This window comes from Antechinus flavipes, chromosome 2 (genome assembly GCF_016432865.1).
Source record: "Antechinus flavipes isolate AdamAnt ecotype Samford, QLD, Australia chromosome 2, AdamAnt_v2, whole genome shotgun sequence".
Lineage (NCBI taxonomy): Eukaryota > Metazoa > Chordata > Mammalia > Dasyuromorphia > Dasyuridae > Antechinus > Antechinus flavipes.
In genome coordinates, this window is record NC_067399.1 from 192,457,577 (window position 1) to 192,483,418 (window position 25,842).

At 34.6% G+C, this 25,842-nt stretch overlaps 1 protein-coding gene across 12 annotated transcripts in view; it reads right to left on the reverse strand.

Annotated features, from left to right (window-relative positions):
• MYT1L (myelin transcription factor 1 like) overlaps positions 1-25,842 on the reverse strand; it is a 692,774-nt gene that overhangs the window by 62,598 nt on the left and 604,334 nt on the right. For all 12 annotated transcript variants that reach the window (XM_051976041.1, XM_051976033.1, XM_051976034.1 and 9 more), the window contains one exon: positions 22,035-22,097. In XM_051976041.1, the coding sequence (XP_051832001.1) occupies positions 22,035-22,097 (63 nt within the window). The remainder of the gene's footprint in view (positions 1-22,034; positions 22,098-25,842) is intronic.

The following is a 25,842-nucleotide window of genomic DNA, read 5'->3' on the forward strand; positions in this document are numbered from 1 at the left end:
GTGCCATCTTTTTGCTGATAATCTCCAATGTCCAATGTGCATCATGTTTATACTCAGTTTGCATGTTTTCTCTTCATTAGATTGTGAGCTCTTTGAGAATAGGAACTTTAAAAAAAACTTTCTTTGTACTTGTGAACTAAGTGATAGAAAAGAAAGAGAAGAGCATCAATGAAACATCTAAAAATATACAAAAGAGAAATGAAAGAATCCCAGAAAGGGAGAGACAATTAGGGAAATTTGTTGCTATCATATTAAACAATATAAACATCAAAATGCAAACTATATAAAAAAAGTACATGGTTTGATTTGCAATACTTTTCTGTTCTTTGAATATTTAATGTTCATATTGGTTAATAGCTGTCAAATTTGTAATAATTTTTAAAAAGAATACGTCATAGACAACATGTTGATTTTTCTTGATGTACTAATTAATGTTATAAGGTTGGATTTCTATTAGTATGTAATGAAAAGGATACAAAGAAATAGAAAAGATCATTGATAAAACATTGAAAAAGACAAAGAAAAACATTCAGAAAGATACAAGCAGGGCAATTTTGGGACAATTTTTTTGAAATTTACATAATTAAAATAAAATTGAATGTAATAATTTTACAGATTAATATGTGCACAATCTTTTTATTCTCTGTATTTTGAAAGGTTTTTATTTGTTGAAACTCATTTATAAAAAAGGCATTTTGCCTCATTTCCTTTATTAACAAGTTTCCAGAAAAATAAATCAAATAACCCCTATGGTTATAAAATGCCTGAATTTAAGCAAGGAATCTGACAAAATATCTCATGATATTCTTGTGAACAAGATGGAATGATAGGATAGATGAGAGTTTGATTAGGTAGAAACAGAACTGGTTAATATCTCAAAAGGATAGAAATTAATGGATTGCTATCTACCTAAAGAATATTTCCCAAAGAGCATCTTATTAATTTTTCCTAGGGCCTGTGCTATTTGACATTTTTATTGGCAATTTAAATGAAGGAACTGATGGTATACTTATCAAATTTGTGGGTGACAAAAAACTGAAAGGGAAAGATAACATGTTGGGTGAAAGATTCAGGATTCAGGAGAAAAGATCTTGACAGACTAGAATGAAGGAGTAAATCTAATAGAAGTGAAAATTAGTAGGGAATAGTGAAAAATCCTACATTTGGACTCTCAATAATTAACTTCACAATTACAGGTAAAGGAAGTATGGCTAGATAAGGATGTGAAAAAGTCTAAGAGTTTTGAAGACTTCAAATTTAGTGTGAGTCAACAGTGTGATGTGGCAGCCCTCAAAAGCTAATTTAACAATAATAAGCTAATTTAATAATAATAATAAGTAGAAAGAGTTTTGGACCTGGAATCAAGAAGACCTGAGTTCAAAACCAGACTCAGATACTTAATAGATTTTTTTTTTTTTTTATCTTGGATAAACCAGAAAACCTCTGCTTGCTTTAGTTTCATCAATTGTAAAATGGAAATAATAATAGCATCTACCTTCCAGGATTGGTATGAGACTCAAATGAAATATTTGTAAAACACTTAGCATAGTTATCTAACATAGAGTAGATGATACAGAAATGTTTGTTATAATTGTCATTATCTTTGTCATCATCAATATCATCATCATTCTATTCAAAAAGGAGAAGCTAATAGTTCTGCTGTCCGCTGCCCTGCATAAACCAAGTTTGGGACATTTTACTTAGTAACAGATGCCTTAATTTTGAAAGACATTGATTAACTAGAACATGCCCAGAGAAATGATCACAATGATGAAGAGAATGTAAATTACACTAAGATCACTTGAAAAAACTGGAGATGCTTATTCTGAAGAAGATAAAATATGGAAAGGTAATAATAGCTATTTTAAAGCATTAGAATGACTATTATGTTAAAAGAAGCAACATGCAATTGTAGATAGAGGTCAAGTCAAGGAGAATTATTTGGGTCCATGTGTTTACTATGAAGATACTTCATCTTTCATTGGAGAAACAGTATAGATTGCAGAAAGCACGTGGGGATTGGAATCTGACAATCTTGGTTCAAATCTTGGCTCAAATAAGTCTTTGATTCTGTGAACCAGTACTCCAGGCAATGCCAAAAGTATAAGTTATAGACAAGTTGTTGATTTCCATTGATTAGAGCAGTTTCCACACTGAATTCTCACACTGATGAAATCACAAGTGTACACCCCATAAAACGACAATTAAAAAAAAAAAACTAGCATTTTTTGTGTATTTTAAGGTTGACAAAGCACTTTATAAATATTATCTCATTTTTATTCTCATAACAACTATGTGAAATAGGTACTATTATTATTCTTATTTTACAGATGAGGAAACTGAGGCAGAGAGGTAATTTGGCTGAGGTCACACAAAACAGTATTATAAATACTGTCTATGTAGTGAAGGAATACCATAAATGGCAACAGGATCTTTGTAAAGAAGCTATAAAATACTATTATTAGACTTATATCTTAAGAAGATAAAAGAAGAAAAAATTCCTATATATATTTATTATATATATGTGTATATATATGTATACATATATATATATATATATATAAACAATATTTATAGCAACTCTTTTTGTGGTGCAAAGAATTGATGTCTAAGGCTGGATTTGAAGTCTTCCTCATTCCAGGTCCATCTCTCTGTCCATCTACTATACCAGCTGCTCATATGTGTGAATATATTCTTGTGTATGTGTATATGTAAATACTAACCATATAACTGTACACAGAAACACACATGTCAATCATATGTGGCACACATAACATAATGTTATAGATAACACACATACACAAATGCAATTAAATGTTATGATAGTAATATGTTTATTTATATCTACAGAAATATATTCATACATGTCATATGCTTACATATTTGTATATATGCAGAATATAGTTAAATGTATATGTATATTACCTGAACATATTCTTTATGCACATGCATTTACATGCATATGTGTACATAGATATATTCATATATAAAGCTTGTTTTACTTCACTAAGAAAGCTGAGCTTGTAGCAATGGGTGGAAGTTGAAGAGATATAGAGAAAGTTTCCTAAAAATTTGTACTGTCTATAAGTAGAGTAGTTTTTCATCAGACTTGGAAGATTTGGAATTCGTTAAGTGGAGACTGAATAACCAACCTTTGAGGACCTCAGAGAGGAAATTTTCATTAAGAAATGAATTGCATTATGATCTCTGAGATTTCATTCAACTAAGATCTTGTATTTCTATATTGTTTTTCTTTGGGTCTATAGCTGCTTTTATTTATCAGTTTTTATTTCTTACTTATTGGTTTTTTTTTCAGTTTCAAGAATTGTTTGGCTGTCTTGGCTTCCCCACTGGAAAGAAAAAGAAGGCCCTTGTAACAAACTTAATTAAGCAAAACATATAGCCATATTGATCATATTAAAATGTGTATCTCATTTTGCATATTAAGCAATTATCAATTTGTCAGTACAAGGGTAGTATTTTTCATCATCAGTCCTCTGGAATCATTATTTATTGTTGTTCTTAAGTTTTTCAAAATTATTTGTTTTTAAAATGTTGATATTATAGTATAATGTTCCTTCTGATTATGCTTAACTATATTCTGTATACATACAAGTCTTCTCAGGTTTCTAGGTGTTAGGTTTTTCGTGTTTTTTACAACTACAGTATTCCATGACATTCTTATTTCATAATTTATTCAGCCATTCCCTAATTGGTGGCACTCATCTTCATTTTCAGTTCCTTGCCACCATAAAAAGAGTTGCTATAAATATTATTATATGTATAGGAACTTTTTCTTCTTCTTTGACCTTCTTAAGGTATAGTTTTAATAGTGGAATTTTATAGCTTCTTTATAAAATTCATGTTGTCATTTGTGGCATGCCTTCACTACATGGGCAGTGTATACCATACTGTACTGCATCCATAATTGTTATTTTCCGTTTTTGTCCATAACTTGACATCATAATTTGGATACACATTTACTTCCAGATAATCAACTTGCTTCTGTTTCAGCCATGTGTGGTCACACATAAGTATTGTTGTTGTTGTCATTTTGTAGTCAAAGTATTTAAGGTTCAGTTTCAATATATGACCTTCCAATGAACACTTTAAGTACTTATTTATTTAATCTCCCTGATGTCCATGAGACACCATAATTCAAAAATACTGATTCTCTGGAGCCCCAGCTCTCCTTATAATCCAACTCTCACAGCCATACATCGCCACTGGAAAAACTATAGCTTTAACTATATGGACTTTTGTTGTCAAGGTGATATGTCTGCTTTTCATTATGCTATCTTGATTTGCTATGCAAAGGTTACTTTTCAGCATCAAAACACAATGCAGCATTATTGTACCTTGGTAGTCAAAGATTATATTCCTCATTCTGTTTGCATAAGCCCCACTCAACATCATTATGCACCAACTATCTTGCTTGAATATTCTGTTGTACTTCAACTTCTCCCTTCATACAGTAAAGATGTGGTATATAATTTGCTTGAATCAGACTTGATTAGGAGTTAAATGTTGGAATGTTCAGAAACCTCAACAATGTGTCTGAATCTATTTAAAGAGGAGGTAGTGATGTAGTTGGAATGGAGGGGCAGGAGCAGATGTCAACGAAACAAAGGATCAGGAGCAGAATCATCATGGAAAGGACCCGGGTGGAGGTGATTAAGTCAAACCTGGGTCATCCAGTAAGATTGAAAGCAAGAGCAGAAACCAATAATGAATCAAGGAATCAAAGAAGCCAAGTATAAATCATTTAAGTAGTTGTGGACTAGTAGCTGAATGACAGTTTGATATGTTCAGCATGCATCTTTTATGCACCAGTTTTGTGTGTCAACCATATAAACTTTTGTTTAATATCTTCAATACTGGTATGCTTGGTTGTATCAGTGACACTTCTCTCAATTACACAATCAATCAACATTTATTACATTCCTGCTTTGTGTCAACTACTGTTTTAGGTGTTGAGGACTCCATGACAATAAGGAAATAGTTTCTGCCCTCAAGGAAGTTACATTCTATGGAGAAAACTATATATACATACATACACACATATATATAATACAAGGAGTTTGTGAGAGGGAGGACAGTAGCAATTGGAGGATAAGGAAAGCCTTTATGTAAAAGGTAGTATTTGAACTGAGTAATGAAGATTTTGATTCTAATCTAATAGGGATTCTAATAAGCAGGGACAAGGATAGGGAATCTGTTCTAGACTGGAAGAGAATGTCAGAACAAAGGCAAGTGAGTAAGATGTGTGACGAAAAACAAGAAGATGATTTTTGCCTGAACTCCAGTGTGCTTGAAAGGAGAGCAATATATAGTAAGAATGGTAATGAGTCAGGTTGTGAAAGGGCTTTAAATGTCAAACAGAGGAGTTTATTTCTTATGCTTGAGGCAGTAGGGAATCATCAGAGTTTACTTCAATGTTTACTAAGTAGAGGAGGAACTTGGTTGGATTTGTGCTTTATATATATCATCCTGGCAGCTAGATGAAGGATGGATTAGACTGGGGGAGCAACTTGAGTTAGGGGACTCAATTAGGAAACTACTGCAATAATCCAGATAAACAGTAAAGAAATTCTGAACAAAGCTAGTGGCTACATGAGTAGTAAGTAGTCAAGTGTGAGAGATATTGTGAGAGAAGAAATGACAAGATCTGACAAGTGAAAGAATATGTGGAGTGAGAGTGAGAAGTCGTCAGTTTTAAGGCTGGCAGCCTACAACTTTTTAACAGACACAGGGAAGTTCAGAAAAGGGGTGAGTTTGATGGGAATGATAACTTCTGTTTTGGATGTATTGAGTATGAGATATGTATGGAATCCTGAGTTTGAAATGTCCCTTAGGGAACAGGTAATGTGGTACTAAAAATCAGGAGGATTAGAGCTAGCTATATAGAACTGTGGTCATCTTCATAGAGATGATGAGAATAGAATAAGGATAAAGACATAGCTTTCGGGGGACTTCCGGCCAAGATGGCGGAGAGGAGGCACACAGCTGTGTAAGCTCCACATTTTCTCTCACTATCCATTTCATTACAAGCCTCTGAATTAATGCTTGACTGAAAAAAAACCCACAAATAGTTACCAAGAGAAGCCATTCTTGAGATTCACCAGGAAAGGTCTGTTTTTGCTCGAGGGCGGGGACGGTTTTGGATTGGGCGCAAGCTGAGGGCAGGCAGCAGCAGTGAGAGCACGGGAGCAGACTGGAGAGGGGATGGGGTGTGATCTCAGCCGTCTCAGCGGGGGGAGCTTTGCTACAGGATTGGATACTTTGCTCTGGCAGCAAGTCAGTAGCCCAGCAGAGAAGCTAAAAATACTGGGGGGGGGGGGGTGAAGAATACAACCCCAAACAGCTGGAGTCTCTCTGGACCAGGCCACCCCTCCCCCACAGTGTCTCAGCACGCTCTTGGAGTCTCAGAGCGCAGGCGCAGCACAGTCGGGCTAGTATCTCACTGCTGCCCCCGCAGTCTGTAGAGGAAGCTCGGTACCATCACCCAGCCCCTCCCCACAAAAAACAGACTCCATTTAGGGTTTTTTCTTTTTTTTTTTTTCTTTGCTAGTTTGTCTTTGGTTCTTTGACAAAATGAGCAAAAAATTGAAGAGGACTTTAACCCTTGACAGTTTCTATACAGATAGAGAGCAGACTCTAAATCCTGAGGAGACTAAAAACAGACAGTCTCCAGGTGAATCCCCAAAGCAGGAGATCATCTGTTCCTCAGCACAGATGAACCTCATAGAAGAGATTAAAAAGGCTCTCACAAGGGAGCTAGAAGAAAAGTGGGAAAAGGAGAGGGAGGCTTGGCAAGAGAGCCTGGAGAAGTCATTCCACTCATTTAAAGAGAGAGTGTATAGAGAAATAAAATCCTTGAAAAATAGGATTGGTGAACTGGAAACAGAAAATAGCTCTCTAAAAAACAAAATTGGTGAAATGGAAAAAAAATTCCATAGAACAAAAGAACTCAATTGGACAATTAGAAAAAGATTTTTTTAAAAAGTGAGTGAAGAAAATACTTCATTGAAAATCAGAATCGAGCAAATGGAATTGAATGACTCGAGGAGACAAGAAGAATCAGTCAAGCAAATCCAAAAAAATCAAACAATGGAAAAGAATGTGAAATACCTTCTGGGGAAGACAACAGACCTGGAAAACAGATCCAGGAGAGACAATCTGAGAATCATTGGACTCCCAGAAAAGCATGATGAAAAAAAAGAGCCTGGACACTATTTTCCAGGAAATTATCAAAGAGAACTGCCCAGAAGTCATAGAAACAGAGGGTAAAATAGACATTGAAAGAATTCATCGATCCCCTACTGAAAGGGATCCTAAAATCAAAACACCAAGAAATATAGTGGCCAAATGCCAGAACCTTCAGACGAAAGAAAAAATATTGCAAGCAGCTAGAAAAACCCAATTCAAATATCGAGGAGCCACAATAAGGATCACCCAGGATCTAGCAGCAGCCACATTAAAGAATTGGAGGGCCTGGAATATGATATTCTGAAAGGCTAAGGAACTTGGTATGCAACCAAAAATAACTTACCCAGCTAGAATGAGCATCTTTTTCCAGGGAAGAAGATGGACATTCAACGAAGTAAGCAAATTTCACCTATTTTTGATGAAAAAGCCAGAACTTAACAAAAAGTTTGATCTACAAATATAGAACTCAAGAGAAATCTAAAATGGTAAAGATTAATTTTGGGAACTACATTTCGGCTATAAAGATGTATAAAGAATACATGTATACCTTGTTCTAGAAACTAGATGTGGAAAGGACATTGTACCAGAAAAAGGGTAAAGTGGAGGTACTACATCTCATGAAGAGGCAAAGGAAACCTATTATATCTGAGAGAAAGAATGGAGGGGGATGAATATAGTGGGTATCTTACTGCCTTCAGAATTGGCTTTAAGAGAAAAATTTTAGACATATTCAATATATGGTGAAACTTCTCCCACCTCATTGAAAAGTGGGAAGGGAAAAGTGAAAAGGGAAGGAATAAGCTAAGTGGAAGGAAACACAGAAACTGGGAGGGAAAGGGGTAAGATAGGGGGAGGAACTCTAAGGGGGGGATACTAAAAAGGGAGGGCTGTGAGAAGCAAGTGGTGCTCACAAGCTTAACACTGGGAAGGGGGGTAAGGAGCAAAGAAGGGAGAAAAACATAAACAGGGGTTAACAAGATGGCAAGTAATACAGAATTGGTCATTTTAACTATAAATGTGAACGGGGTAAACTCCCCCATAAAGAGGAAGCGGTTAGCAGAATGGATTAAAATCCAGAATCCTACAATATGTTGTTTACAGGAAACACACCTGAAGCAGGGAGATACATGCAGGTTAAAGGTGAGAAACCTCAAGTCTGTGTCTTTTAAGCTTTAGATGAGGGGGTGTTTTTAGCTTGGGGAAAAGAAGGGTTAGAGGGGTATGACATCTTTCTTCAAATATTTTTAAGGTGGCTAAGTAGAAAAGGAGTTAAAACTTGTTTTGTTCAGCTAAAGTGGCAGATTTATGAGCAAGGTGGGTAGAAGTGGGGTTCAAAGAGGCAAATTTAGGCTTGCTTGATGTCTGGAAAAACTTCTTAACAATAATTATCTAAAAAACAAAAAGCAACTGCCTCGGGAGACATTCCTCCTCAGCAAAGGTAATCAAACAAAAGATGAATGACCACTTGAATGTGCAATATTGGATATTCATTTTAAAATATGAGTTGAATAAGATTATTGCTCATCTCTTCCAATTTTGAGACTGATTCTAACCTGAATAAAATTTTAGGAAGAAGGAATGTTTCTTTTTTTTTTTTTTTATTTAATAATAACTTTGTATTGACAGAATCCATGCCAGGATAATTTTTACACAGCATTATCCCTTGCAATCACTTATGTTTCAAAAGGAATGTTTCTTAAAAGACAAAGGCAAAAGAGCAATTCCCAAAATATAAAAACCAGGAATTCCTCTAGGGGATTAAAGTAGAACTAGAGATCTCTGGTCACGGGAAAAAGAACAGAGAAATGGAAATGAGAAGTATGCCAGTGTGGAAAAAATACTCAATTTGGTGTCAGAGGCTCTGAGTTTCAATTTCAATTCTGCTTCTTATTACCCATGGGATCTCATTTACTTTTTCTAAAAGATAAGATAAAATGACCTTGATGATCTCTGAGATGCCTCCCAAATCCAGAGTTCAGGCCTGAGTTAGTAAGAAGTTAGGTATGGCCAGATATCCAGCATTAAAAAAAAGTCTCAATAAATTGCTGGGTACCCTTCAAAGAGAGAATTGGGCAACATGAACCTGCTGTTGAGTTAAAACAGGCCATTCTGAGAGAGTGCTGTGAGTATTCTGCAGCTCCTGCCAATTAGGAGTATTGCCAAGTCTTGGCCAGGATCCAAGTTGACTCAAGAAAGACCTGTTGGCACTTTCCTCATAAACTTTTCTTAGCTTGGTCTTTTCATTTCCCTTTTAAGCAGCTGGTGAATTCTCTGCATTAAAAGGGGTGTACTATCCACAGTCCCTTCTGTCCAGAGCTCATAGAGGGCTGAAGAGGAGAGATTTTGCTGGAAGCTGTGGCTCTGATCCTAGAGACTTGGATTTTTAAATCTTTTCAATAAGAAAGCTACTGTGATATGGAAGCTTTTTTTCATAAACACACACACATGGAAAACAAATACGTGTGCATACACACAAAATGTGTGTGTTTGTGATATGTATACAGTAGCCAAGTGGCTCAGTGCTTAGAGCACCTGAAGTGGAGCAGGAAGATGAATTCAAATACTCTCAGACACTAGCTATGTGATCCTGCACTACTTATTTACCTTCTCTCTATCTCAGTTTCTTCAATTATAAATTGAGGTTAATAATAGAAACTACCCCTTATAGTTGTGGTGAGGATCAAATGAGATAATATCTGTTAAGTGCTTAACACAATGAATAACACCAAGTAGATACCATATAAATACTAGCTAGTGTTATTATATAAAGTTGCAATGTCACAATATATATGTATGCATAGCTGTTATATCATACATAAAGACATACTATTATGTTTATAGTTACATTTAACACATGCACATTTATATACATATATATATGATATATACACATAAATACACATGCATATATTTTTAATCTAATAGGTTTAAAATTAGAGAACCTGATTTCAGAATTATGGTTCTGCTGCATGTCCCCTCTACGATCCTGAACAAAAAGGTTTCTTTTTAGGTCTAAGTTTTCTGATGTCTAAAATGAGAGAAGTTGGACTATATGATCCCTTAAGCCCTTTCTTACTCTAGGTCTGTGATACTATGATGCTAAGATTATCTCTTTATATAATATGTATACAGCAGGTTGATAGTATAGTGGACAGAGTGATAAATCTGAAGGCCAGAAGATACATCTTCCAGAGTTCAAATCTGGCTTCATATACTTACTAGCTGTGTGACCCTGAACAAGTTACTTTAACCCTGTTTGTCTCAGTTTCCTCATCTGTAAAATAAACTGGATAAGGAAATGGCAAATTACTGTAGTATCTCTGCCAAGAAAACCCCAAATAGTGTCATGAAAAGTCAGAAACAATTGAAAACGAGTAAACAACAAGGTTTTCTGTAAGATCTCTTCCAGCTCAAATCCTATGACTCAATATATAGTATGCAATATGTATGTGTAGTGAAATGACAGCTCATAGTAAACTTATTCATTTATTCAATCATTTAATAAATACCAGGTACAGACTTACTTTTTGCAATTATTCTCCCAAGCATTGGGGATATAATACTAAAACCAAAACCATCCCTATTCTCAAAGAGTTGATTAATAGCTTGTTAAATATCTTTTTCTAAAATAGACTATTTAAGTAATTTATTTCCTCCTCTGTTAATTTTTGTAAATTTCATTTATTTCACTTAGATTATATATTATTATATATAGTAGATTATATATTATTATATTTATTAGCGATTCTCTTCCTCTCAAAATTATTTTGTTACTTATTATATATTTTTTATTTACTTAAATAAGCACGTGGCATATTCTTCCTAGTAAAATACAGTTATCCCTTTCACATGGGTTCAGAGAGGTTAGGGGTGTGCTGCTCCCAAGATCTGAAAAATCTTTGTAAATTTTTTTTTTTTGGTCCTTCTTTCATACCAGAGAATAAGTCTGAATTATTATGAAATTAAAAGATAAAGTATTTTGATATTTTGTAATATTATACATATATTTTATGCATTTCTAAACTTTTTTATGTCTTCTGTTGGCTTTTGTATGTTGTCTACATCTTCCATAAAACTCCCCCAAAATTCCAATTTAATTTTTTATACTGACCCAAGATACAATGTAATTGCAATGGGGAAACTGGTGATATGGATGGGATAATTGTATAAGAATGTAGCACATCTCTTGCATAAAGAAGTGGTTGTTGAGTTGAATGCAACTGAATCTTCATCAAAACTATGAGGATAGCCTAGTGAGAGTGAATTAATATAATAATATGGGGGATTTGAAAATAGAAGTAAAATTAATATAAGCATTTCTTTTCAGAACAGATATTATTTTTTAATTATAAATGCTCTAATTTAAAAAGGCAAGTGTGGTACACAAATGGGGAAGAATTTCAATTCAACAAATATTTAGTACTGCTTATTTTCAAGGTCCTATGGAAGGTGCTAAGGAGATTGAAATAAAATGGTAAATCTATCCTTATCAACTCATATTTAGAACAAGTATACTTACTGTAATGTGTTCAACAACAGTAGAACAATTTGGAGAATTATAGAAGGCTCACAATAGTATAAATGGAAAATAAAGTCTTTAAGGAAAAACTGAAGAAAATGGGATTATTTAGGCTGGGAAAAGAGAGACTGATAGAAAACATAGGTGAATAGTCTTTTTGGCATAGTAGATAGAGGATTGGCCTCAGTGTAACAGAGATATGGGCTCAAGAATAGACTGATACGCCATATGTGTGGAATCCTGGATAAATCACTTAATCTCAGTATTTTAGGCAACTCTCTAAAGCTATTAATTGCAGAGAAGGTGCCAGCTGCCTTAGTAGAAGAAATTTCCTTGTTGGACAGTTACCATTACTGTTGAAATTACAGGTATTGTTATTATCCTTAGTAACAATGCCTGTAATTTCATTCTTCACTAAGAACAATTCAATTCTTTACTAAGAACCAAAAAAAGAAGGTTTAGGTTAATAGATTTAGAGGGCCCTAACCTCTTCATATTACAGGTGAGGAAACTGAAGTTGCAAACTTTTTTCCCCAAGTTCACACATAATTTGTAGCAAAGATGGGAATTCAATCTACATTCTTGGTCTCCAAACCCAGAATTCCTGATGCTATACTTCTTAAACAACAGTAGTAAGGAGTTTGTATTTGAGTCATAGAGGAATTTTTAGACAATTAAGTTGTTTCACTGGAGAGACAGGTATGGATTTTTTAAAAATAAATCTAATCTGGTCAATGAATTAGATGATGTCTTCAAGGCCACGAAGAACCTGGGTTTTGTTATAAGACCATAATATAGTTGTCAAGACAGATCAGGAAGATTTCCAAGACCCTCTGGGATTTAATAGCACTCACTCCATGTTAACTGCCACTTTACTAGTAAGGATTTTACTTTTGTCAGTGCAGTGTTTATATCCAACAGATCCTTTAACTTTATATCCTATTCCTGACAGCAAGAGAATAAAATTGGAAGAAAAAAAATTTCAACATCATGATATAGAAGCAACATGAAGGTAGCTAGGGGACTCACATTGTAGAGTCCTAGATTTAGAGCTATGATTGAGTTCAAATATGGCCTCAGACTCTTATTTGCTGTGTGTACTGGGGCAGGTCACTTAATCTCTGTTTCCTCAGCTGTAAAAAGGAAATAATAGTATCTACCTTCCTGGTTTGTTGTAAAGTTCAAATGACATAATAATTGTAAAGTGCTTAAAACAGTGTCAGGTACATTGTAAGGACTTTGTAAATGTTAAGTATTAGATATTATTAAAAAATAAATTAATATAAGCTCCACAGGGATTTTTAGATGCAGTTTAGTGGCCCTTGTTTTAAATTGAGTTTTATCTCAGTGGCATATATGAATGGATCATACAGGTGAGAAATTTAGGGCAAGGAGAACAATTAAAAATTATTGTAATAATCCATGAGAAAAATAATAAGAATATCAACTAGGGATGTGTGAATAGGGATAAGGGGATGGATGTAAAAGATATAGAGGTAAAACTAACAAGACTATTTTTTTTTCCCTGAGGCAATTGGGGTTAAGTGACTTGCCCAGGGTCACACTGTTAGGAAGTGGTAAGTGTCTGAGGTCTGATTTGAACTGAGGTCCTCCTAACTTCAGGCCTGGTGCTCTATGCACCTAGCTGCTCCAAGACTATTTTTAGCCATTGATTGAGCAGGTAGAGGGAGGAATCCAGTGTGACTCTAAGGATGTAAGACTGGAATTTGGAGTCCACAAAATTAGGGAAATTGAAAAACAGAATTTAACTGAAACTATATAGGTGTGAATCATAAAATGGCTTAGTTTTTGAGGAATCCAAAAGGCATAGTGAAATGGATAGTAGATATAAACTATACCCCATTACTATTAATGCTTTTTCATGCAAAAGGAAAGACTATCTTGATGTAATTATGTAATCAGAAAGAGAAATGAGCTGGTCAAGTAAAGAGAGTAAGATATAAAATATAGACTATTTTAGGGATGCAGTAGATCTTAGAGAACAATTAAAGATCCAGATAAGGCATCTTTTTCAGAGGATTTTTGGAAGGACATGGTTACAAGAATAATTAATAATTTTGGCACTTAGGGCAGGTGACACAAAACAAGCTCTGCAGAAGCAGCATTAAAATACATCCTCAAATCAATTTTTATAAGCAAATGTGTTTGTTGAGACTGAGAACAAGGTGGGGACAAGCCAATGATGGCTTACCTGGGATATAGCCTAACAGAAAAGAAGCAAGTTATCTGGAAGCATTCTATTTTTAACTAATCATTCTCATTAACGAGGTGCTCATTTCAGCTATTTTTATGCTGCTAATACCTGCAAAATTTTGGTTCTCTGGAGTAAAGACTTAATTCTATCTAATTTATTTGTAACAAGAATCTCTTGCAGAATGGGTTTGAAAAGGAGTGTCCACTGAGAAAACCAGGGGTTCCCAGAAATACTGAATTATTAACCATCAAAAAATGTTAGTACATCAAGGAACTCTGCTGGCAAAAAGTAATTGGCAAAATGATAAATAGGTATAGAAGCTAGAACTGCAACTTCATTATCTTCCCAATTAAAGAAATTTCTTCTACCAGTACAAGTAAGCACTTACTTGTCTCTGCAACTTTTGTTCTTTTAGCGAACTGTCAGAGAGAATGTTACCTCTACCAGTGCAAAATATTTGATAACTTAGTGTATAAGAGAATTAACTGGGGTCACTGAGAAGTTCAATCACTTGCCAAAGTTCTTCAGGCATATGTATCAGAAGTGGAACTGGAATGGAGGTTTTCCTGACTCTAAAACCAATTCTTTCCTCTAAGACTCTGGCCCTCTCACACACGAGACAGATTCTATGCATAATAAATAGCATTTGTTTTTGCCTGTACTGGGGTTTCCTCTTTTTTTCCCCCAAGAGTAACCTTTACTATGGTTTTTAAAAGCTTCACATGACTTTTGATATACAAAAGGTTTCTAACTGGAATAATCACACAAAAATAAATCCAAATTTGTATAGACCGCGCTAGCATCCAGGACACCCCAGAATCAGCCGAAGTCAGGATAAGCAAAAGTTCTCAATCTTTATTCTTTGTCCCCAGACTCAGGATTGAACAGGATGAAAGCAGAATCTCCACGACCACCTTCCCTTGTCTACCCGCAGAGAGTGTGTCTCTGGCTAGCTTTACTCCACCCTCCAGTCCCTCCTACAATCCTCTATACACCAATCATTGAGCCAATATGGATAATGGAAAGGACCATTTTCCAAGCATATGTCCATAGAGTATTGTCCAATCAGAAGTTAGCCTCAAGCGCTCAGCAGTCCCAACTTAAGTGCATAGTTCCAGCCCTCTACACAAATTCACTTTTAACCTTCTAAGATTCATTTTAATAGCATTTTCTCTTTGGGATTAAACTCGTGTTAAGCTAACTCAACTTACTTAATTACTTAAAATTGTAAATTTTACTTAAATTTACTTAAATTACTTTAAAATGTAAAAATTTATACTAATACCTAACTTTCTAAGTGGATGAGTGAAAAATTATTAGACTAAACTATAGCTGAGTATAGGATGCCAAACAAGCCAACAAATTAATAAAGGGGGAAAATTCAGTTTATTTGAAAAGGCAATCTAACTGTCTTTTAAGGCTATGTAGACCAAGCAATAGTGAATAAAATTTATACTTTTCAAAAAGTTGATTTTATAGGATACAGTTTGTTATTTCAATGTTTAGTCTCCAAATTAAATCAGAATGAAGACTACATAGCTCAGGATATACTATTCATTTCATACTTCTAACTAAATGTCTAATTGTCTTCTGAACTAGTTGCCTTAACATGATGGCATATGATCAAGTTGCTCCTATCATACATTTACAATGTATCATGGGTATAAAAATGCTCAAATATAATGGTTGATGTTGGTACCATATTCTCAGAGTTAATGATGGTTATGATGATCCTTTATGTTAATGGTAACCTATCCATAGGAAAATGTCCTTTATAGAAGGGAGTTTGGGTATTATTGGAAAGAGTGTGGTATTAAAACAAAATATATCAATAAATTTTATATAACAATATAAACTCAATAGGCACACAAAAATAAAAATAGACATACACGTAATGGGACTCAACTGCAAACACAGACCCCATCAGCTTGCTTGAATGTTGTGACTTCTCCATATGGAGAAGCTGGAAGGCCTGCTTCCTGGAAGATCATTATGATGTATAAGAGAAGTGTCTTGGAGAAACCATGGAGCATACTTAATATCTGTAACTTGTTCTTGTCTGCTAATCACAATGTTGAGATGAAGCTCTTTGATTGTCTATGGAGAATTTAAAAAGGTATCTCAGCTTCAGCTACTTTTTCTTGACCCCATTCTCTCTCTTCACTGTATTTGCTGACTCCATTTATAGCATCTAGTTAGAGCCTATGATATACAGTCAAAAGTATTTGGAACTTCTGGTCTGGGGCCAAATGGCTCTGAGAAACAAACCTTGGTCCTTAGCCTTTTCATTTGTTCATTTCCATTCTGGCTGAAGGAAGGAGATTCTCTGATCTTGAGAGTTTCAAAGGTTAGGAAAGGGAGTCACAGGAATCCAAGAGTCACCATCAAGGCTGAATTTTATAATTAACGAAGTGATAATGTCCCAAAGAGCAAGAAGCAATTTTTAGGAATTATCTTTAGAACCCCTGTCCATCAAAAGGATTCATCTGACAGTCGAGCCACATCCATATATGAACTTGGTTGCTCCAATGGTATGCAGGAATTGAACTGTTAGGGGTCTAATCTTCTCCTCCTACCCTCTTATACTCTATCTCCACTGATATGTTCTAGGGGAAATTATGTCTTCAGGTGTCAAAGGGGATATTTGTTTATTTCCTTTTGGTATAGCTTCTTAAAATCTAATTGATCTCAAGTGATTAAATGAAACTGGGATTCTAGTAATAGGACACTTACAATGGAGGGAACAGAACTGGGTACCTTAAGCAAATGACTATAGAAAAGAGAAGCCTCAAATCCCTTGGGATTCTAGGGTACCCTAAATGGGTACTGGCTATAGGACAGAAAGTAGAGCTTATACATTAAATACATACACACATTAAGAAATGCATTTATAAAATATGCAAACATTAATATAAATAGAACCTTCTCAACAAATGCTCTCCAATGGCAGTATATGAATATATACATATATAATCATATACAATACCCATAACCATACCCAAGATACATATATGTGTTTACACACATGAGTGTCCATATGTGTATGTATGTATGTATGTATGTATATTTTCCCTTAACACTGTGAAGAACATGGTTCAGACAAATATTGCTGGCTTAATGTTAAGACTGATCTGGCCTAATGATCATATGATCAATCATTATAAATGCCAGCAATGTTTTTCTGGACCATATAGCCCAAAATGTAATTATTTTTAGAAAACTCAATAGCATGGTATAATTGCTGGTAATGGGTATCTTTGTGGTAAAAAGAAAAAAAATATCCCACAGTTTTTAGTTTAACTTTCATTTAAAATTGTGGCAGTCAGTCAATGTGTATATTAAATGCTAATTATGTGCCCGGCACTTTGTTAATTACTGGGGATAAAAGAAAGGCAAAAGACAATTTTTGTCCTTGAGAATCTCACAATCTGATGTGACAAAAAGTTAAGTGTAATCAAATTTAAGTGATTTCCACACTACTCTAACCATTTAATTTGGTTCATGAGGACAATTCAAGCAAGTCCAGAGAACCAGTGCTTTTCTCGCTTTGGCTTCAAGTTGTGTGTACTGCCTGGATCACTAGTTTGTCAACAAGTATACTAAGCAAACCAGACATAGCTAGATGGTACATTGAATAGAGTACTAAAACTGGAGATAGGAAAACCTAAGATCAAATGCATCTTCAAACATTTTCTAGCCATGTGACCATGGACCACTCACTTAATCTCTGAGTGCTTCAGTTTCTTTATCTTTCAAATAATAATAGCACCTACTCTCCAAGGTTATCATGAAGATAATATGAGACAATATTTGTAAAATGCTTGGCAAACCTTAAAAATTATATATATATATATATATATATATATGATATATAATAATATATTATAATTATGTAATATGTAATATTATATATTATAACAATATAATATTAACGATGTACTAATTATATAATTAATAATTATTATAATATAATGATAGTTTTACATACATATATAACAATATTATATGACTATTGGGAATACAAAAATAATGCCTGGAATATATATGTATATACATAAATAAAATCATTATTGTTATTATCATACACTTAATATTTGCTGGGTACTGTGGTAAATTCTGGGATCCAAAGAGAGATAAAAACAATTCTTCTCTTCAAGGTGTGTAGTCTAACCAGAACAACATGAAAATATTCATGCAAGATAGTATTCAATGGATAAAAAGAAATATCAAGATGTTAAGGTACTAGCAAATGTAGGGAAAGAGAGTAAGCTTCTCACAGAAGTAAGATTTATGTTGAGGCTTGAAGGAAGTCAAAGAAACTTAGGCAAAGGGGAAGAGAAAAAGCATCACAGGCATGACAGCTAGTACAGAGAAACAGGAGAGAGAATGTCATGTGTGAGGTACAGCAAGTAAACCAGTGTATTGTTCAGTGTCTGGAGGGGAGAGTACGAAGAAGACTGGAAAGATTGGAAAGGGCCAGATTGCGAAGTGTTTTAAATATCAAATAGAGGATTTTGTATTTGATCCTGGAGATAACAAGAGAACCACAGGAATATATTGGGAGGCAGAGGATGTATTCAGATTTATACTCTAAGAAAATCACTTTAGCAGCTGAATGGAGGATGGATTGGAGTGGAGAAACTAAAGACAGGCCAATCAGAAGCTTATTGCAATAGTTTAGATAAGATGTGATAATAGCTTGTATTAGGATGGTGTCAATATGAGTGAAAAGAAGGGAGAAATATTGTGTTGGTAGAAATGATAGTATTTGGCAACAGATTACTTAAGTGGGGTGAATATGAGTGAGGAATCAAGCATGATTCAGAGGACACTGAATAATTGGGAGAATGGTAGAGAATGGTAGTACCTTGGACAGTTGTGGGGAAAGTTGGGAAAAGGCATGGGCTTGGGAGTGGAACAGATTGATAAGTTCTGTTTTGTATTTATAAGAAAGCTACAGAAAAAGCTGACGTTCCTGAAGCTGGAAAAATTGTGGAAAAGGATAGACTAGATAGATAGACAGATGGTAGACTAGAGCTGGGGCTCTTGTTATCTCCAATTAAGAGACGGAAGGTGGGAGAGGTATTGCCTCCTCTTTCTGGTTCAAAAGCTAGTACTTTACCTTGCCTTAAGATGATCATTTTCAATTCAGTCATGTTCACTCCTGACTCCTTTGAGAATCTCATATAAATGAGTGACTAGGGACAAAGCTTCTATGTGTCTGGGCAAGAAAGTCCCTACTCTTGCTAGTTTCTTCATAAAAATCGAGCTATTGAATCCTCTAATGTCTACTTTGGACCTGAAGACACATTCCAGTGTCTCTTTAGCTTTTGCTAAAAGCCTTTACTGAACTCTAACTGGGCCAAGTTTAGTTTGAGATATCTATGACATCAGAGTTCAATGTATCTCAAAGGCAGTTGGTGATGCTTGACAGTAGCTCATAAGGGAGACTAGGGCTAGATGTATAGATCTTTAGAAAGATGAAAATTGAACTAATGAGAAGCAATGAGATCACTAAATGATTTGGTGTAGAGGAGGGAAATAAGTGTTTATTAAATGGCTACTATGTGTCAGTGTTATAAATCTTTTAAACATTATGTAAATATTTAAATGTTATATAAATACTTTTCTATTTTTACAGTTTAGGAAAGTGAAGCGTACAGAGATTAAGTGACTTTTACAGGATCACTTAACTAGTAAGTGTCTGAGACAAGCTTTGAACTCACATCTTCCTGATTGCTATAATGTCATTGCTCCATTCACTGTGCCACCTAGTTGGCTCTTCTCTAGAGGAAAAAGTGAAGAGAAACCAGAAGAGATCCTTGGGGGATATCCATAGTTAGTAGGTGTGCTATGACTTATGGGTAGGCAATTTGGCTCCCCTTTAACTTTTCTTCCTCATTTATTTTATTTTCAAATCAAATTGTTTATCTGTTCTTACTGTGCTTGCTTTTCAATCCAGAGCTCTCAAGAGAGGAAGCACCATGGATTTTTCAGGAATTTAACCATTTTGAATGCATGCCAGAAGGAGCTGCTAGCTATCATATGCAGACCAATCCATTTATGTCTATGCATATGGACAAGAAACAACTATCTGGCATCAGAATTTTCAAAATTTATGCTTCATATATATATTTATATGTATATGTGTGTATTTATGATATGATTATTACATATAAACTTAGATTATTACATATAGACTACAAGTATTATTTCTTTGGGAAAAGACACTTTCTTTCTTTTTTTCTTTTCTTTTCTTTTCTTTTCTTTTCTTTCTTTTTTTTTTTTTTGCTGAGTCAATTTGTGGTTAAGTGACTTGCCCTGGGGTCACACAGCCAGGACGTATTAGGTGTCTAAGGTCAAATTTGAACTCAGGTCCTCCTGATTTCAGGGCTGATGCTTTATCCACTGCAACACCTAACTGCCCTCAAAAGACCATGTCTTAAAGGAGTTCCCTTATCTCAATATGCATCAAGTCCTTCCTTGATCCATTCAATCTTCTATTCAGTCACAAGTGATTTTCCTAAAGAACAGTTCTAACTATGCCATCCTTCATTCAATAAACCCAATGTTTTTTCTCTTACCTCCAGAGTGAGATATTCAATCCTGTTTGATGTTCAAAGTCCTTTATAACCTATCTACTTCTTACTTCCCTCCCAATACTTTTTCAATTTTATTCCTTGCCAGGAATACTGACTACTTACAGTTCCTTAAACAAGCCTTCCCATCTTTCTACCACTCCAGACATTTTCTCTGGCTTCTCCCATATTTGGAATGTTTTTCTTTCTCATCTTTATCTCCTGACTTTACTGGCTTCTTTCAAATCCCAGCTAAAATCTCATCAACCATCTTTCCCACCCTTCTTGATTCTAGTGTCTTTCTTTGTTTTATTGTTTTGTATTTTACTTCCAGGTAGCATACTTATTCATTCTTTCTTGTTGTCTCTGTGACTTTGACTGTGAGCTTTTTGGGACTGTCCTTTGCCTTTTTTTTTTTTTTTTTGACCCCTAGGGCTTAACATAATGCTTGGCTTATGGCAGGCTCTTAATAAATGTGTATTGACTGACTCCTTATTACCTCTGTGATCATCTTTACTACTCAGGCTCTATTAATCCAGGGCAAAGAACTAAGTGCACATTTTCTATCACCATTTGAAATAGATTCACTATTGTTGACAGTATGCCAAAGAGTTTTTTCCAAATTACTCCTAATATAAAGTTTCCTATCTTACTTGATCAAATAGTTTTACCAGGCAAAGCAAGGTTCAACAATATATGTGTACATGTATGTATGTATGCATGCATGTGTGTATATATATATACACACACATGCAGATAAATATCACACACATTTGCAATACTGTGCATAAAATTTTTATCACTGTTATAATGTAATCATAAGTTCTATTGATCCCTGCTCACAGGAACCATTAACTTCAGTAGTTAAAAATTTCATTGTCTAAAAGAATATGTTTGCTTCTAAATATCTATGACTGGTATATGATAGTGGGATGATAATATATTTCCTAGATAGTCCTAGATTGGACATTGTTTCTTTGACTTTTCTTGGATTATTATTATTTCAAGGTGAGGGGAGACTTTCCCTCTTCTCTCTCAGTATTGCTAAGTTCAAGAAAAAGCTTATTTTAGTTTGATGTTTGAGTTTGTTTGAGAAAATTCAATTTTAAGGAACTGCCATGACAGGGTGTGTTAACTGTGTGCTAGTATTACAAAGGTCTAATTCCCATGACATCCTATATTCTCTATAGCAGGGCTTCTTAAACTTTTCCCAGTAGTGACCCCTTTTAACTTGAGAAATTTTTATATGACCCCAGGTATATAGATATATAAAATAGGTATAAAAAACAAACATTTACTGATAATTCATGATCCCCAAATTCAGTTACAAGACCTCACTTGGGGTTACAAACAACAGTTTAAGAATCCTTGCTTTACAGAAAAATTCTCTCACCTAGTATGTCCATATAAAGTTTGATCAGCAGCCATCCCAGGCACTAATTATGTTTTGCTGATATCTTACTAATTAATACATGACATATTTGAAAAAAAGAATAAGGATCATTTTACATACCTTCGATGAGAAGCATAATTGCCAGTAATATGTCCAGAGCCATCACAACCGGGGGTGGGGCACCTAGAATTAAAATTATAAATAGCATCATTTACTGGAATTTACTTGGGGAAAAAATCAGAATGTTCAAACAATTAAGTTCTAAAAAAAGCACCTTCTTTGCTGAGTTCTCAAAGACCTGTCTCTACTATTGTTCCACTTGTCTCTGTAGAGATAGTACTTGACTGAACTAAAGTCTAATGTCTAATTCAATAAAAACAAAGTATAACTTCCAAATACAAAACTTAGGTTAAATTCTTTCTCCTAGGATGCTATCATAGTTCTAAGAAGAAATGTGCCGAAAATAGCATTCTATAGTTCTTTGAGCACAGAACAATTTTATTTTTCTTAGGTCATCAATTAATTGAATTAGTTGATTTGAACAACAAATGAGAATCCCAAATATAGTCAAATTTTCTCATGGATACTTTCAGAAGTGTGGTATACAGAGGGCAAGACTTGGAGTCAGGACCTATTTCAAATTCTATCTCTGATTGGTATTGGTTTTATAACACCTGAAGATCAACTCTCTAAGACCAAGTCTCTCAATCTATTACAAAGGAGTTACAGGTCTCCATCCATATGTGTGGAGGGAGTTTCCATATGGGGAAATTCCAACTGAAGAAATCACAGACACCAACCATGTCATGAGCTCTTTAAATTCAGTAGAGTGCAGTTCTAATAGTCGTGTCTTTATGTAGAGTTGGATCTGCCACAGATCAAATTTTGCAGCTCGTATAACAACAATGTGGATACTTCCATTAAAAGTCTTATGTAATAGTATGTAAAGCAGGTGTCACTCTTTGCCCTGATCCCCAGTATTATAAAGCAATCTATTTGTACTTAATCCAACATTTGGTTACCTTGAAAATCAAAACAAGAGGCCCTAAGGTGTTCAGTGACCTAGATTGTAATGTGGTCTGAAGGAACAAAAAATTTATCTTCTCTCAGGCTACCTTTATTGACACAGACTGATTTGACTTCTAGTTCCTGGAATACAGCACTCCATCTCCTAGGCTGTCCTTTGTCCAGGTTTTCACCTATGCTTAGAACGTTTTGTCCTCTCTTGGTTACTTTGTCTTACTTTCAATACTCGGCTCAAACTCCATCTTCTTTGGGTGGGATTTGAAGAACTACCATTGGATTACCTGCCAGATGTCCTGTATATATTCTTATATATCTAGTGACATGTTATCTCCACCATTAGAATATATGCTCTTTGAAATCAAGTACTTTGTTATTGGTCTTGTTTTGCCTTTTCTTGTAACCAGAACTTAGCCTGAATTTTTTTTTTTAAGAAAAATTCTGGTTTACTGAGTGATTAATTAGTTTGTGCAGTAGGCTGTTAAGTTCTTTGTGGGTAGGACTATTTATTTGGTTTTGGTTTCTGTCCAGGTATTGCCAGGCCCATCCCAGTGTCCTGCACACATAGCAGGAACTTAATAAATGCTTGTTGAGTATAATGTAACTGAATGAATTGGTTTTGTTTTTCTGATTGGCTAGTTGTGTACACCAAAATGGATTTGTGAGTTCAGTTTTGATTAAAACATTAAACCAAGCTATTCTCTCATACCATTTTTCATCTAGAAGACTATTTACATCATAATGATCCTTACAAACTATGCCAACTTTAGAGCCAGCAACTAAAAGCCAGAGACCAAGAGGTTCTGGATTTTTTGTTTTATTGCTGTCATGAGTAATCGAATGATTTGTAGGTTGTCTCACTGACAGTAAGTTATCAATTGAACAATCTCACAATACTCATCATGAAACATATAGAGACCAGGTATTAGGGCAAAACATGGTACTTTTTCCTAATTTCACCTCTGGCCTAAATTACAGTGATGCTAAACAATATCACCATCTAGTGGTGAAATTGTAACTTAACATTTTCTCTAGGCAAGTCACCTGCTGGGCACCAGCTTTTAATACGAAAGTAAAAATAATAATAATGAATAGATACTTAGATAAATAAAGCAAATAATCAAATAAATAAATTAAATTTTAATTTGGTGGGGTTAGAATTATTTAATTATATTTATACAGACAATGAGAACTTTGTATTGATTTTCTGAATGGAAAGACATACTTGATATCAAATATTGAGATCAGGTCAGTACATATAAAAACTTGAGGCTTAGACAGCAAGAAACCTAATATCTCAAGATGAGAGGATACTTTTCAATGAGCAAAATAGAAAATCAAATGAAATGCAGACCAATTTTAGTTGCACGAATGCCATGTTTTGACAAAAGGATGTGTGAAAGCCTGTTGTAATTTTAAACTGCTCTAAGTCATGTGCAGCCTCAAGCAAGGGAATGTAATCCTAGCTCTCACAGGATGCATAATCATCTTGAAAACCTGAGCTTAGTTAAGGGCCAGTTCCCACAGTGAGAGTAACAAACAGCAGAATGGAAATAATTTTCTTAGACAGTTTTTCTAGAAACCAGTAACAGAAAATGAGAGATGTGTTTCATATTAATACATTTTCGTATCAATTAAAAAAAGGTTAAGAGTGATCAAAAATAAAGGCAGGGAAGAAGAAGAAAACAGGATTTAAAAAATAGCAATATGTACATTGGTAAAAAGATATTTTACATGGGTATAAAAGCCTGCCTAGAGTTTGAATACTCACCCATGATTGGATACAAATACACACATACACACAAACACACAGAGTTTGAAAAAAATAAAATGTTTAGTAGCCTATATTCAAATAATTTACTCGGTAGAATTCAACTGGTCATTCCCCCTCCCACTACCCATATTTGCTTGTGGGTAAAAGCCCATCCTCCACAGATGTGGGTTGCTTTCCCAAGTGGGTAATTACCTATAAAAACATGTACAAACCTTCAGCAGAGGAAGAACTATAACTAATACAAGTCATCATTTCTTAGAAGAAACTGTGACATAAAAGTTTTGTTCTAAGAATTTATTAAAACGGGGGATACTATTACTTAAGAACAAGTCATTTATACTTGACATTCATTTTCTCAAATATTCTCTCTAGCTCTTCTAAGTTAAAATACTGCAAATCTATCATTTTAATGAGAAAAAAATCTTCAGAAATATTCATTAGTTTTTTCCATTACTATCACAAGTGTTTGTAATATAATACAATGCAGGGAATATCATTTTATAATATATAATAAAATACTATATCATAATATATACCATGTAATAACATATTGTGCTTATATGTCAATACATTATTATATTGTAATGGAGTTATAATATAGAACATATAGTACTGTCAGAACAGATGAATAGGTGGAGAAAATGTCCTCACCAGTAATATTCCATATCAAGAGTTTGGACTAAGTATCTATTTATTGGTTGGGCTCTGTACTCTCAGTAGTTTGGGAAACTCTACTGCTGTAGAATAGCATAGCTGAGTTGCCCAGGAGGGCCAAAAGGTATTGGTCAATGCAAGCAATCCATTCTCTCTTTTCTGGAAAGCACACATGCTCTCTCCATTCACCTCAGCCTGTTAGAATGTCTAGCTTCAGCCAGTACTTTTGTTCAAACATAACCTTTTCTAAATGAAGCCTTTCCTGATTTCCTACTGCCATCTTGTCCACAGTGCCTTCCCCACCAAAATAAATCTATTTTTTTTGAATATCCTAGAAGTGCTTAATGATGCTTATTGACTGACTAACTTAAGCAATAGTGTTTAGTTCTTTGTGGCCAAGAACTGTTGTTTTTATCATTGTCTACTCCAGCATGGTATCGATAACAAATGCTCACTAAATGCTTATTCCATGTAATA